The following is a 16,654-nucleotide window of genomic DNA, read 5'->3' on the forward strand; positions in this document are numbered from 1 at the left end:
CACATGAGGAATGGTTGATTAGTTGCTTCTAATTCACTCACAAATTTGAAAGGAAAAAGATATTATGCACATAAAATACTTACTTGGAGCATCTTGTGCCAATCATGAGATTTCAAGCCATATAATTACTCTACACCTCTTTTCTTGCTCTTTGTAAAGGTCCCCTTCAAACACCTCATGCATCCAGTGGGAGTACGAATTGTAGTAATAGCACGCTTCACCGCCACCATCTCTAGCTTTGATAACCTCCACGGTGCACGAGGTTAAAAAAATGCCCATTTGGTCTCTCTTGTGGACAAGCTTCATGCATCCTCCCTGTGGTACGTAGATCCTCCCTTATGCCTACGGAATCTCGTGTCCCATTCAAATGTTCCCAAATGGTAGATGCCACATTCTTGAAGATATGCATGGGATCAAGCAGGTCATTGATCTTGAGGTGGGACCAATATGGTAAATGATAAAAGATGGAGTATCTAAACAAAAGCTGGTGTTAGTCGGCAATCTTTATTTCTAGCCAATATAGCACACAATAGTTACAAACCCTTACCGGCTCATGCCAAGTGGTGGAGGAGTCGTGGAACCATCCCAAATTCTCATCCAATCTCCCGCAGTGAGTGATTGTGGGAGGACTTCATTCCAAGGGGCAACATATCTAGGATGATCAGGTGGGAGAAATCGATGGCGATTCTCATAGATGACCTTATTAAATGCGTCTGCCCCCGTGAGGCAACAAGCGAAGGACCACAAACAAGACATGCATGTAACCTGATGTAGTGAGACCTGAACAATAGATGCAATTAAGAGTTGAAGGTGGGTTTAGGGTGCCACATCCTTTGCCTACTCATAATTAGAAGTGCAATGCTTACCTGAACACTCGCCATAGCCTGGGAAGTCATGCATCGTCCACATCAAGATTGCTTTACAGTTGAAGTCTCGTGTGACGAGGGAGGCCTGCTCGCATCATGCACCTCGATACCTCTCCAAAGTCTCTCTAGCTTGTCAATCAAAGGCTCCAAATAAACATCAAGATTTTTGACTTTATGTTTCCCTGGAACTAGAAGGGATAACATAACATGTCCTTTCTTAATCGCCTTAGAGGGTGAAAGATTATAATTCACCAATATCACTGGGGCCATACACTGTAAGAGGTGCTTTTGAGACCAAATGGGTTCATATCGTCCATACCCAATCCAAGTCTCAAGCTCCTAGGTTCTTCCTTGAAGCTTGGCCATGTGTCTTCAATATGCTTCCACGCAAGAGTGTCTGCGGGAGTTCTCCACTTGCCATCGGATGGGAGGAATGCTATGACATGAGCTCTGTAATGGATTTGCACTTGAACATATGTTGGATGAGAGGGATTATGGAAAAATGTCGCAGAACCTTACGAGGCACGTCCAAAGTTTTGAGATCTGCTCTATATCTTGCCTCTCCACAAGTAGGACACTCTCTTGCATCCTTATGTAGTCCATGAAACAAAACACAATCGTTGACGCATGCATGGATGCGCTTGTAATCTAATCCTCCAAGAGAGGTCACATGTTGCCTTGCCATATCTCTTGAGGTCGGTAATTTATTCTCCCTTGGAAGCATTTTACACAATAGCCTGCACGTGAAGACCATAAATGAGGAAAAGCATTCGAGTAATTGACCCACTAGCATAATTCACCAAAATAGACTTTAAAGCTTACTTGAGTAATGCATTCAAACTTGCATTGCTCCATCCATATATGGTTTGCAAGTTTAGTAACTCAAGGGAGGCACATAGAACAGAGAATGTGCACCCCTCAAACAATGGAGTCGATGCTACGGTAAAAAGATCGTCCTGCTTCAAGCTATCATCCCTCCCTTCGGATTGATGGACATATAAATCCCACACCATATCATCAAACACCTCCTCCTCCACGTCTTCATGAGGTAATGGCGGAGGGCTACTATCATTATCACTCCATGCATCGGAACGGTCCCTCCTGAAGATCCCACCTCATATCGTCGACGCTTTGCCTCCTCTCACGATGAGCATAGGGCAACATATACGGATGTGGCACTGCATCTTGTATCAAATTAAAACGGGATCATAACTCAAACATGTGAACACCCATAGGTATCTCAATCAACCTTAACTCTTTAACACTTACCATGTTTACGGTCACATCCCATTCTCCATACTTTAAGATGTAATTGAGTGTAATCATGCGTGCATGATACATGTTTCCTCGACATCGATCACACATACATTTGATTTTTTGCTCCAACCACATTTCGCGATGGTGGATACGGAGCGATTCATCCTCACTGGAGCTACTTGTTGAAGATGAAGACATCCTACAAATAAACAACCCAAAAAAATTGCTCTTGTATCAAATATGTAATCTAAAAACTCTGTGGCACATCCAATACCGCGTCTGTTCTGTGTGGTGCGCCTCTATAGGCACATCTAAACCGTGTTGTAAACGCGCAATTAAACGCGTATTTAGACGCGTATATAGACGTGCACTACACAAAACAGATGTGATATTAGACGCACTTTTATAGATGCGATTTTCAAACCTACTTTTAGCGCGCTTGCTTTTCTTCACATACTTTTAATGGGCTTGCTTTGCTATTAACAGATCCACAGCCTAGCATCCACACTTATCTTCAAGCACCCACACTTATCTCCAAGCACCCACACTTATCTCCAGGCTTACACAATCATCTCCAAGCACACAAGAGAAGAGGGTGAACAAGGAAGAGAAGAAAGAGAAGCAAAGGATGAACAAGGAAGAGAAGAAAGAGAAGCAGCTTTGAAGACATTAGGGCCAAAAACGTCTAAAAATGGGCTGTTTGTTAATCTTAAGATTAAGGAATGGTCCAATAGATATTTGCCACGTATACAAAAGTATGGCATTCTTGTCTCCTCTATCTTGGGTCTTGGAGAACTATTTTCACGGAGAACGGTGAAAAATCGCTATCTTTTGGTGGACACCGCTATTTTTGAGAGTTCTGGACGACTAAACATAAAAGTTTGGACCCACCGTACCAGACGTGAGCTCTATATTTTATTTCAAAAAAAATCAAAGAAGATACAAAATCTTTTTTTCAAATTTTGAAAATAACGACATTTATGACATGACAAGTTAGTCTCGAACGTCTACACTATCCTTTCTTTCACATTCTCTCTCTCTCTCTCTCTTTGTAGAATTTTTGCGGCTTTTCTCTGTTTTTAAGTTCCCATGGCAAACTCTGCACGTCGTCCATCTCATAGTATCACTTCTTGTGTTTTTAATAATATCAGGGAGGAAGGACTTTGGAAACCTATGTATTTTCAAATAAATGACTGGGCAACAACAGTTATCTTTCCATCGACAGCTGTGGAGTGGCAACCTATTGAAAGTCTGAGTGGAACCTTCAATGCAATTCACAAAGGAATTGCAGATGTTTTGTATGCTGATAAACCACCATCTTTTTTCAAATCGATGGATTTGTTTGTCTATTTTGCAGAATATATGGTTCCATCAAGAGAAGGTGAGAAAGGACAACTTCGTGAAGTGCCTGTTCCTACCATCAACTCGCTAGATTGGAAATCTCCAGACTCACTTACTTTATCGAGCTTCAAATTCAAAATCAAAGAAGACATTTTGAAAGCTATGTCTCCGGGTAGAATATCAAGAAGGATAAAGGTTCAATGGTTCTTACCTTTACATGTCTTTGTGGCATGTTTCAAAACCATGGATTTACAACGATCAAAGACAATGTGGCTCAACAGAAGACTTTCTATGGCTGAACTCGACATTGTGCTTGGAGAAGGATGGAGAACCAAAGAAACTTACCACATTGGTGACAATATTAGTTGCAGAATAAGTCCCAATTCTCTGTCAATTTCATATCAATTATGTCGTCAATCATTAGTTTTAGGTTATGATTATAGAAGATGGAGAAGCAAGCTAGGTAAAGCTAGGTTTCTGGGTATCCCTAGATTCAGAAGAGAACTGTCCAGAGTTTGAATTAAAAATATATGTACATCAACTAACTGAGCCTAGAGAACTTATAGTTATAGCTAATTGGATGCTGAAAGATGTCAGAGAGTCAGTTGAGTTTCTTGATGAAACATCCTCTGAATATAAATTTAAAGTAGATGGAATTGTTGTAAGCAAAAGGATGGAGAATGTAACATCTTGTATCACATGTCTTCCACCCAAAAGAGTTGTACTTGAGCCAAATGCAAGATCATGAAATTGTAATCACAATACTTTTCAAATAAAGATTTTGTTTTGATCTTGTTGTCTGACTCAATATGCTGGTACTTATGACATTTTTTACTGCAAAATCATCATCAAAGATTTTTCTCGGTTGAGGAGTACATCTATTTGACACAAACTGGGTGCTCCATTACAAAGTAAAAATAAACAATTTTTTACATAAATGAGGCTAGAAATGAACATAAATCAAAATCCATCTTCCTCTTTACATTCGAGGACCCAGGAGCTTCAGAGTCCCTCTTTCTTTTTTGTTTGCTGAATCTAGGTGAAAAGAAAGGCTCACTAGCCTTCTTTGTTGAACTTGGCCTTGGGGGGGTTGCTGGCTTAGGAGACTGGACAGGGGGCTGTGAAGAGTCTTCAGGTTGCTCTCTTGATAAAACCTTGGGGGCTTCTGAGAACTGTGGCTCTTCAAAAGGCTTGGGAGATTTTTTAGGTGATAATTTGGGAGACTTGGAAGATGATTTTGGAGGCATGGGTGTTGGCATAGGAGGCTTCGGTGATTGAGCATGCGATACAGAAGGCTTTTAGATTGAAAAAACAGACTTTTTTAAGTTGTAAAAATGATATCCAAAACGACGCGATAGATATGAACGGACTTTGACTGAGGTGGCTAATCGCGTCGTGTAGGAGGATTGCTTTGCGCTGTAGAATTTGCCAGAACGAGACGTGAAGGCGGCCAATGTTCTGTAAACGGAGGAACTTGAGATTAAATTGAGCGATTTTGGGCTAGCACGTGTCGTATCAGGCAAAGCCGCATGTGTATTTCAAAAAAAAAATGACCGGCTGTTGCTTGCAGAGTCGATATGATATATTGTAGTACACATGACAATGTGGTCTAGACCTTTTCACTAAAGCTTTCGCACATAAACAGTTTTAAAGCTTTCTTACATATCTATATCTATGATTATATATATATACATATATCACATGACACGGGTGACGGGAGTGTTGTTATTTTTCTTAATGTTCTAGCAATACTTACTGCAGGCTATATATATTTTTACATGATTTGCCAGTAACTGTGTGCCCAATTTGACGAGCAATCTCTAGTAGATTGTGGCAAGTATTAAGGCATTTCCTGTCAGTCTATCCATATGCAGGAGCTGATCAGAGAGATGATCTGCAAGTCAAGGGTGCAGAAGAAAACAGATGATTTTTTGTTTCTCCAACAAAGCAATGTGAGATTTTTTAAGCTTAAGATATTAAAAATAATGGTTTTCAAGATATTAAATGAAGGTGAACGGTACCCTGATGATCTATGGAGGAAAAAAACCAAGCTGAAGAGTGGTTAATTCAGCAGCAACAGTCATCAATATTGAATTAGTCTGGCAAAATGAACATAGAAATATACACCTAGACAATATATACTACATGAAGAAGAATAAAGGAATTATATAGCGATGATGGCATTGTGAGTACAGCATAGATGAATGCGATGCAATTATTAATTGATTCTCTGCATCACTATATAGCAGTAAGGATCTGCTTTTTCATTCCTAGGACTATAAATTGCTCACCTTCCTTGCCGTCACTCTACGTATCCCAACTTCAAGTTGGCTTTCCAACTTTTGTAGTTCTTTCATTTGCAAGTTGCTCAGATTTTCGCCAAACAAAGTTCTGCATCCGCCCCCCACGCACCCACCCAAAAAGAAAAGAAAAAAGATAGACTTGAGGATTTCTTAAATCACCCATTTATAGTAAAAACACCGACTCTGCAACGTCTGAAGGTGGTTGCTTGCTGTAGTTCGTTGTTGGCGACATACAACAACGGCTGCACAGGTGTGGTTGGTGGCTGCTTTTGTCCGCCTAGCTATGCTACTGTCCACGGTGTTGCCGTCGGATATATATGGATGTTGGCAAGGAGTGGCCTGTGCGCCGGTCGAGACGTGGCTGACTGTGACCACAGTCAAGCAAACGAAAGAGAGAGAGAGAGAGAGTGGTTCTCTTCTCTTGCGGGGCTGAAGGCGACTGAAGCCGGAATGACGCGATAGGCACGGTCAGAGGATGTTGGATAGCCCCTATCGCATCGTGAAGGAGAATTGGAGCTACAGGGATAAAGCCTCCGTTTCGCCCTCACATCCCTCTCTTGTTGAGGAACGCTCGGGCATAACGCAAAGGTTCTCCTCCTCTGGTAACTCACCCGCAGTCCCAATGCCCAGAGGTCCACACGGGCAGTCGGGGGCTTGCCGATTAACCACATGATCAAGCGCCGATTGATCATCAGGGGTCCCCAGTAGCCTTCCTATTTCCCGTCCGCCCGGGGACCGCCCACGGGGGATCCTGGATCGATAATCAAAAGCGGTAACCATTCATGAAGATGGGGGAGGTCTCAGTCTAAGTCTAAAGTTGAGAGATTTTGCTTTCGCAAGCTGGGGCAAGCTTATCCCCATAAGGTTCAACACGAGATTTCTGTTCTCGCTGAGCTTACCCATCATCTCAAGGATTGCTTTCGCCTTATGAGCATTTCCCTTTTAAAGGGGTCCCCACGAGGTTCCTGTCCCCGTTGAGCTCATATATCCTTAGACTTAGTTCAGGGCCCGCCACGTGAAGGCTCCTCCCCATCGGGCCCCCAAGGCTCCTCCCCATTGGGCCCCTTCACGATGCGATAGGGGCTATCCAATTCTCCTTCACGATGCGATAGGGGCTAGAAACATATTTTTTACATAAATGAGGCTAGAAATGAACATATTTTCTACCCAAGTTTCTTAACTGACAGGTACAATACGCGAGAGGAGGCCCTTGCATTTGTTCCAAAGACCACGTTTTGCTCCATTCAGGTGCTTCACTTCTTTCCCTCAGCTTACCCAACACGACGCGATAGGAGGCCCTCCGAGGTGTTCCAAAGCCCTTGTATCGCGCCGTATTGGTAAGTGCTTCTTGAACCTTTAAACAACCTAGAGGCTTGAATTAAGACGTTGAATTGGTTCTAAGGCAGGTTTTCCACTATGTTTTGGTGCTTCTATTCCATTTCTTTTGCAGATTGAACCGAAGATATGAGTACTAATCTTGAGGGAAGAGAACAAATTTTCGATGACCCAAGTGAAAGGTTGCTGGAGGCCGTTTTGGAGGTTGGTGGAGACATGCAAGTCTACTCAGAGGCATTGAAAATTTTCAATCCCAAATTTGTCCTTGGTGAAATCTTGGATAAATTTAGAGAGTTTATTTCAGATGAATTAAAGGAATTTGAGGATGCAGTTCTTGGTCGGTGTTTGATTCTGGAAGGAAAAGATTACATTCATCTCACTGATTTCACTCAAAATTCTCTTGAAAAAAATAAAGTTTTAAGAAGGTTTGGCAGGTTTTCAAAGAAGTCCAATGTTCTAATCCCAGAATCCATATCCTGTCAACTCCATGTTAAAAGTTGCAACCTTGTTTCAAAGGACATTGATTTTCTTTTCTTTCTTTTTCTCAAAGATGAGAAAAGTGCTCAAGTTCCAGGTGAAGATGTTCCATCCAAGGATGAATTAAACTTGAATGTCTCCACTGTTTTGAACATAGAGAAATCTGAGACCTTGGAGATGGAAAAGATTGATTTTGCTTCAGAGGAAAAAGAACGTGCAGGTTTGGATGTTGCAGAGTTTAAAGCAAGCACCCTCATCCCTGAACCCATTGAAGATGTGGAGGTGTCTGAGGCCTCCCTTACTATACGAAGCCTCCCCTCCTTTCTTATTAATGACAAAGATTTCATCCCTCTTCATCAGATTCAATTTCTTCTCAATATAAGGGAGGACTACTGTATTGCAACTATAGTAGCTGAGGCTTCTGAGGTTGCCTTGGACTTTATTGACACAGAGGAAGAGTCCAAGGAGGAGTTTTTATCTCTTGATCTCCAGACTTCAAATGATTCTTTTGTTACTGCTCCTGATGCACTTGCTGTTTGCATGAAGAGAGTTGAGGAGGAAGCACCTTCTTTGAAGGATGAGGATTTTGAAAACAGGCTCCAGGAGCTTGGTATTCAATCTTTTGGGAGAGATATCAAGCTGAGAGATTTAGAAGAAGAGGTTGCAAAGAAGGAAAAATTTGGTTTATTCAACCTCGCACAGGAGAAGGTTGTTGTTGCAGATGATGAATTGCAGAAGGTTGTTTCATTAATGACCCTTGATATTTTTTCTGTCTTTTAAAGCTTTTTTTAATCAATTATTTTTTTTCTGCAGCTTGAACTTCTTGACAGTGATAATTTTCTTGGAAGAGCCAAAGGTTCACGAGGAAAGGCAACAGAAGGAACCTTTAAGAAAGATTCATCCTCTCTTTTGCACTATCTTCCTTTGTTGGACAAGGCAACCTTTTGTGCCTTTCATAGTCAATATTCTGAAGAGCCTGAGCTACCTTTATTTGCACTAAAGGTATTGTCAAGGTTTCTTGGTTACACACCCCTTCAAATAAATGCTAACAAGATATTGGTTCTTGAGAGAGCTGCTGCCCTTAGGATTTTTGGTTATGCTGCAGGCTTTAATGCCTCTAGAGCAGGTTACTTTCTTTGCTATGCTAGCTATGCTGCTGCAGCCAAGGAAAGAGATTTTGAATGTATGATAAATAGTTTATTGAAGAGTAAGAAAGCCTTAAACTATAACCCCATCTCCAACAAATCTCATCAAATCATGAGGAGTATGAAAAGAAGGATACCTTCCAGTTTCAGGGTCTGGTGGATATAAACTTCCCTTCCGAAGTCGTTAAACTTCATTGAAAAGAACTTCGTGTAGTCGCATACTCTTTATTGAAACTTAATACTCTTTATTAAGTTTGATAAAAGATGGAACAGAGCAATAAGCATAAAAAGTTAGTAGAGAAAGCTCGTGAAGAACAGAGCCATATCCGAGAGTGACAAATAAAGGGAGAGAATGGCAAAGAAACAGTGAGAGAGGGGCGGCAAAAATTCAAAAATAAGAATCGTGGTCATGTCGGCATTAACTATCCCGGGAATCGTGAAATTGTTTTTTTAATTTTAAAAGGTATGTACTTGAATGCGCTTTAAATAACTTGGATGTGCTTTTATTTAGGAAAATCGCTAAATTTGGAGTCGTTTTGACTGTCAACGGCTCCGCTAATTAGCAAATTAATCACTTCCTTACACAGCCCTTTTTGAGTCATTTTTGGCCCTAATGAGGACAAGAAGCTTCCATACCTCTATCCAAGGTAGGTCTCTTTAGGGTTGGTCTTCTTTGAAAGTTGCTCTCTTTGGATTCGTCCTTTGTCGTATCCAAGAAACGAATGTTTTTGGTACAACTGTTGTGCTTTTGTGTCGGGCGCATGTCCTTTTTGAGTTTTTAGAATAGTCCGTCTGTCTGTCGGAGCGTGTCTATAGACGCATCTGAGAGCGCGTCTAAAAGTGTGTCTAAGAGCGCGTCTAAGAGCGCGTCTATAGACGCGTCTACTCTGTGTTGGAAACAAATAGCTGCGTCTATAGACGCGCTGTTATACGCGAAGATAGACGCTGTTTGTTATCCTCTCTTTTTGTCTTTTTTTCTCCTCTTTTTCTGTCCTTTTTTCTCCTCTTTTCATCTCCTTTCTCCTCTCTTTTATCCCCACTTTTTCTCCCTCTCCTTTCTCCTCTCTTTCCCTCTCCTTTCTCCTCTCTTTTATCCCCACTTTTTCTCTCTTTTTCTCCTCTCTTTTCCTCTTCTTTCATGGAAATAAGTGATTTCATGAATGAAGAAAGGGATTGCATGAATGTTGGAAAGGGATTGCATGATTGAAGAAGGGGATTGCATGAATGATGGAAAGGGAAAGCATGATTGAAAAACTGCATTGCACTCTATATTTTCCTCTCTTTTTCCTTCTCTCTTTTATCCTCTCTTTCCTTCTCTTTTCGTCTCTCTTTTTCTCTCTTATCTGGACCTCTCTTTCTCTCTCTTTTTTTCTCCTCTCTTTTCCTCTATTCTCCTTTGTTTTTCTCTCTTTTATCCCCTCTTTTTCTCCTCTCTGTTCCTCTCCTTTCTCCTCTCTCTTATCCCCGCTTTTCCTCTCTTTTTTATTCTCTTTCCTTCTCTCTTTTTCTCTTCTCAATTCATCTTCTCAGTTCATCATCAGTAATCTTCTTTTTTTCTTTTTTCCAGTTCATCATCATGTGTCTAGGAAGCTCTTTAGGCTCACATGATCTTCGGGAGACCATCTTTGGGGAGTTATATAACCTTTTGGGGCACCCTCCCAGTCCTGGGGAGTTATACGGCTATATTACGGGTACTCTAACACCCCCCAGGAGTCGGCACTACAGACTCCAAACCACCCCAACCCCACACCAGTTAAGATTACCCCAGCAGAGTCAACACAGCCCAGCTAGCTACATAGCCGAGCCCCTTCCTCCATGCCGTTCTATGCCCCTTCCCCCATGCCGTCAAGAGGCCCTTCTACCTCGCAGAGCTGTCGACGTACTCTCGTGCAGTCGAGACTTGGTTCTCCAGCTCTATACGAGTGGTCCACGTGTTCCCGTGTAGTGAAGAGTCGCTTCTCCAGCTACGAGTGGCCAGCGTACTAGCTCGACACGACATAATAGCAGGCGTAGTAGCAGGGAGAGCGGTGGGGGATGCATGGCACAATGCTTTAGGAGGGGTGGTGGTGGGGACGAGAATGATTCAGATGATTTAGACGTGCCTCCGGGTGATGGTACGATCTACTATGACATCACTCAGACAAGAGGCTTGATGGATGCACGGGGGAATTACATCATGGCCTTCATGCGCTCTGTCTGTAATTGCTAACAATTACAGAGATTGCTTTATTGACTACAAAGATCATCCAACAAAGAGGTTGGCTGATGAGACCCTCGTTGCTGTTCGCTCTAGGTATCCTAACCCCCCCAATGTTCAGTTCATGGATAAATGGGCCAAGTCAAAGATTGTTTCGATACTTAGCAATAAAAGATCTTCACTTAAAAGGCATGCACTAGGGAGGTCAACCACCAAGGGGCCCACCGCACACCGCTCACAAGCGTGAGTGGAAGAAAGCAATGAAGTCAGTGATTGAAGGAGGAACCCAGTCTAAAGCACATGGAGGCACGAAGGATCCAAATGGAGCAATATGGAAGCGTGCATTTTGGAGCAGGGGGGTGTTGAATCATGGGAGGCCTAGTTTGTAAGTATCGATCTCAAATTATATTGTTAATGTAGTTTATTAGGAGGTTGTTTCTTTGTACTAACCCCTCCACAAATTGTGTCATCTTGCAGCTTGATATCGTGGGCAGGTACCCTACTCTTGTCGAGACAGCCTACCACCGCCACCATCGTAGAGGAGATACATGGTTTGAAAGTAAATAATGTCAATATTATAAATAAAGATTTGATTTTTCATACATTGATATATGTTGTCCCTTGTTTACAGGACCTTGCACAAGAAGATGAGGAAGAAGGAGGCGGAGAAGGGAGCGAGGATGTGGAGAACTTAGATTAGTCGTAGAAGTAGTGCTAGCTACTCTTTTTTGTACTTAGCCACTAGCTTGGCTTCGTGCCTCTTGCATATACACTCCTCTTATTTTTGGTACTTGAAGCCATAGGACGTGGCTTAGCTTCGTGCTATATGTACATACAAGAACTTTTTGAGCTATCAATTAATGCCTTGTAACTAAACGTTTTGGAGTTGTAATGTTTTATTTGGAATTGTATAGACGTGCTTGCAAGAGTGCTAATTAAAATACTGTTGGCTGTAAGAATTGAATTACACAATGTGGAAATGGGATTCTTGTAACTACATAGCATACACAACATACACAGCATTCTGTTCAAGCACACAAAATTTAAAAAATATTATGTAGCGCGTCTATAAACGCGTCTGTCTGTTCAAGAAGCGTCTATTTGCGCGTCTACAAACGCGTCTATAATTACGTCTATAAACGCGTCTATGCATGCGTCTATCTATTTTTTAAAATTTCTAGCCGAGCATCTATTTGCACATCTATAGGCGCGTCTGTTTGCTATCTTTTAAATGCACCTTTAGACACGGGTTTGTAGATGCGCTAATAGATGTGCAAATAGACGCGCCCGTAAGTTTTTTTTTTAGTTGAGTAAACGCGTCTGTGTGCACGTCTGTAGGTGCTTTGTCTTGTTGTGTTCCCCTCATGAAGGAGGCGCATATTTCACATGTGTGGATGAGTTTTAAACTCCTAAACAATGAGATATTTTCATCTCTCCTCTCTCCTGTTTCAACTAGATCCAAAAAATGAGCTAAACTGAACAAAAAATGGTCAAAAATTGACCAAACTGATCTGGAAAATTCTAGAATCAGTTTGCTTGGTTAGAGGCTCATTTTTTCCTATAAATAGAAGCCTCCCCCTTTGTAAAAGGATAATAGTGTTCATGCACTGTTACTCTACTCCTCCCCTGAGTCCTCCCCTGAGTCAAATACATTGATGAATTCAATTAATAATTCAATTATTTTTGACTGAATCCTCTTGAAAAGAACTGGTGGCCACTCTTGTTGCAAAGAAGAGTAGAACCCTCAATCCCTCAAGCCAAAGAAAATCTTACAAGTTCCATGTAAGCTATTCTTACTTATTGTGAATTTTGAATCTATGGTTTTCTTAAATTTTATGCTTTGTAAATGTTTGAATTAAAATCTGATGCTGTGCCTTGATGGATGTGGATGTATGTGAAAGAACAGATATAGATGTGTATGTGAAATAATATATGTGGATGTGATGTGATAGATGTGAATGGGTGGAGGTGATGTGATGTAAAATGGATAGATGTGAATGGATGTGATGTCATGTGAATCGGGATGTGAATAAATGATATGAGATGTGAATAGATGTGATGTCATGTGAATCGAGATGTGAATGAATGATATGGGATGTGAATGAAAATGATGTCATGTGAATCGGGATGTGAATGAATGATATGAGATGTGAATGGATGTGATGTCATGTGAATCCGGATGTGAATGAATGATATGAGATGTGAATGGATGAGATGTCATGTGAATCGAGATGTGAATGAATGATATGACATGTGAATGGATGTGATGTCATGTGAATCGGGATGTGAATGAATGATATGGGATGTGAATGGATGAGATGTCATGTGAATCGAGATGTGAATGAATGATATGGGATGAGAATAAATGTGATGTCTTGTGAATCGAGATGTGATGAATGTGATGTGATGTGATGCAAATCGGGTAAATATGAATGGATGAGATGTGAATGAATATGATGTGATGAGATGTGGATATGGGTAAATGCGAGTGGATGGTCTTGCTACCATTACTTCATTACTTTTATTGAGATGACTATTCACGGTATACAAATGTCTTTTTGATATACGACATAAATTAGAATCATTGGACACTGGTTGAAGAGTCAAAATTCTTCGAAGTGGTAATGGTGGTGAATATATTTCCAACTTATTTCATGATCATTGCATCAACCACGGCATCCACCATGAGTATACCATTCCATATTCTCCCCCCCACAAAATGGAGTTGCAGAGCGAAAGAATCGTACAATTTTGAATGCAATCATATGCATGCTTATTCATTCTGGATTATCTCGCTCTTTTTGGGCAGAAGCAATATTGACAGCCGTTTTTGTTCAAAATCATCTTCCAACTACTGCACCTCCTAGTAAGATTCCAATCACAGCTTGGACAGGCCAAACTCCTTTTGTTGCACATTTTAAAGTCTTTGGGTGTATTGCTTATATTCATGTCCCAAAAGAGACATGACACAAGCTAGAACCTTCAAGTTTGAAGGTTATTTTTATTGGTTATTCTGACAACTCAAAGAGTTACAAGTTTTACGATCCAAGTTCTCAAAAAGCAATTGTTAGTCGATACGCTATATTCAATGAGCAACTAATGGGAGGTTTGTGGTCCATAGATGATGCTGATGATACAAAAACATTACTCACTTCTTTTCCTTTTCTACTTTTGGACAATGATTTGCATGATGACAACACTCTTTTGATGGATATTGGAGACAAGTCTATTGATGTTCATCCTATGGTTTCAAAGGAGACTGCTAGAGATCTTGATATCTATGTTGATCTTCCTATTGAACTTGAGCACGGTGCAAATCATGTATATGATGATGATATTGAAACCTTTAATCATATATTGGCTGTTTGTGAAGATCCTTCAACTTGATGTTCATCCTACGGTTTCAAAGGAGACTGCTACAAGTCTTGATATCTATGTTGATCTTCCTATTGAACTTGAGCACGGTGCAAATCATGTATATGATGATGATCTTGAAACCTTTAATCATGTATTGGCTGTTTGTGAAGATCCTTCAACTTATGCAAAAGCTATGTCCTTTCCACAAAAGGAACAATGGAAGGAAGCCATGGAAGCTGAATATGAGTCTTTGATCTCGAAAGGTACATGGATTCTTACCAATCTACTGTGACATGAAAAATTGATATCTTTCATTTTCAATTTTGTACATATTTTGATGGTTTCTCAATGGTAATAAGGTGGAAGCTTGACCAAGAAAATCTTTTATGCATCTTTCTATGCATAAAATCGATATTAATAAGAATAACTCTTTTAATTTAAAAATAAAATTCTTTATGCATAAAATCAAAATTGATGAAAATAACTCTTTTGAATTAAAAATAAAATTCTTTATACATCTATTTATGCATAAAATCAAAAGTGATGAAAATAACACTTTTGGATTAAAATAAATTCTTTATGCATCTTTCCATGCATAAATCCAATTTAGTAGGAATTACACTTTTAGAATAAAATAATTTCTCTTATGCATCTAATTTATGCATAAAATCCATTTATGATGAATATCACACTTTTAATATAAAAAAATATCTTTTATGCATACAAATCATTTATGATGAAAATCACTCTTTTAATATAAAAGAATTTCTTTTATGCATAAAAATCATTTATGATGAAAATCACACTTTTAATAGAAAAATTATATCTTCTATGCATATGTTCATGCATAAGGATCATTTATGATGAAAATCATACTTTTAATATAAAAAAATATCTTTTATGCATATGTTTATGCATAAAAATCATTTATGATGAAAATCACACTTTTAATATAAAAAAATATCTTCTATGCATATGTTCATTTATTATAATCATTTATGATGAAAATCACACTTTTAATATAAAAAATATATCTTTTATGCATAAAAATCTTTTATGATGAAAATCACACTTTTAATATAAAACAATATCTTCTATGCACCCATTTATGCATAAAAATCATTTATGATAAAAATCACACTTTTAATATAAAAAAAATATCTTCTATGCATATGTTTATGCATAAAAATCTTTTATGATAAAAATCACACTTTTATAATAAAAATAATAATCTTTTATGCATACTTTATGCATGAAAATCAATTATGATAAAAGTAACACTTTTATAATTAAAAAATAATCTTTTATGCATGAAAATCAATTTTAATGAAAGTAATACTTTTTTAATAAAACTAAATTTCTTTTATACAAATAATCAAAATGCATCTTCTATGCATGAAAATGACACTTTAGATTACTTTTTTAGCATAATGAAAGATAATACTTATTTCCAAATTTTTAAAAAATTTCGCCATAACCTCCTTTGTATGGCTGACCATTTTTCAATTTTAAGTCTCTAAAATTAATTAGAAATGCATCAAGAGTATTTAAATCATTCTAAAGTAACATTTTTCTACTTATTTAAGAGAAACATTATGAAAAACTTGATTTTATTCATTAATCATTCACCTAGGATAAAGAATGGTTGGATTTACTAGAGAAGAGAGGGGAATGCCTTTTGCAATGAGGCATAACATCATTTGTAATGTAGAGAAGACAAAATCGTAAAAAAAACCATAAAATGAATGGGAAAGAGAAGAATATCCAACTTACATAGATAATTTGAGATCTTTCCTTTGGCTTGACGGTTTGAGGGTTCAACCCTTGTTTGAGACAAGAGTGGCCAGGGAAGGTCAAAAACTAATAAATTATGAGTAAAATTCACTATTTTTGGCACTTGGGAGAGGCAGGGTAACAGTGCAAAACACTATTGAGTTTCAACAAAGGGGAAGGCTTCTATTGATAGGAAAAGTGAGCTTCTAACCAAGCCAAGTGATTCTAGAATTTTCCAGATCAGTTTGGTCAACTATTTTTAGGTCACTTTTTCTCATTTTTTGGATCTAGTTGAAATTGGAGAGAGGAGAGATAAAAATATCTCATTATTTGGGAGTTTAAAACTCATTCAAGAATGTGAAATAGGCACCTCCTTCATGAGGGAAATTCCCCCATACTGAGGTGTCAAAAATGCATCATTTCACCTAAATATTTCTCTCTTTTAACTATTAACCTTGTCCTTAGTCAACTCTTCATCTTATGTGAGTATTTACTCATTTTTTGGGGATTTTTTTTTTATTCTTCTATTTATCTCCTCCCTACATTTGGATGAATCTTATTGGTCTATAGTAACCTTAATTTAAAATTTTAAAAAAAATCTTC

At 39.0% G+C, this 16,654-nt stretch overlaps 1 protein-coding gene across 1 annotated transcript; it reads left to right on the forward strand.

The window, feature by feature from the left end:
• Positions 1 to 7,143: 7,143 nt before the first annotated feature.
• LOC147637535 (uncharacterized) lies at positions 7,144 to 8,890 on the forward strand. Its single transcript, XM_086798987.1, has 2 exons — positions 7,144 to 8,317; positions 8,393 to 8,890. The coding sequence occupies exons 1-2, from the start codon at positions 7,232 to 7,234 to the stop codon at positions 8,888 to 8,890; spliced, it is 1,584 nt and encodes a 527-aa protein (XP_086655113.1). The 5' UTR covers positions 7,144 to 7,231.
• The last annotated feature ends 7,764 nt before the right edge of the window (positions 8,891 to 16,654 follow it).

The sequence above is a fragment of the Cibotium barometz genome, chromosome 6, assembly GCF_041138505.1.
Source record: "Cibotium barometz isolate CiBa-2024 chromosome 6, ASM4113850v1, whole genome shotgun sequence".
Classification (NCBI taxonomy): Eukaryota; Viridiplantae; Streptophyta; class Polypodiopsida; order Cyatheales; family Cibotiaceae; genus Cibotium; species Cibotium barometz.

Bases quoted from the DNA above. Each gene is read 5' to 3' on its own strand.
- LOC147637535 (XM_086798987.1), top strand. From the start codon at position 7,232: ATGAGTACTAATCTTGAGGGAAGAGAACAAATTTTCGATGACCCAAGT. The intron at 8,318-8,392 runs GTTGTTTCATTA...TTTTTTCTGCAG, and splicing joins CAGATGATGAATTGCAGAAG to CTTGAACTTCTTGACAGTGA.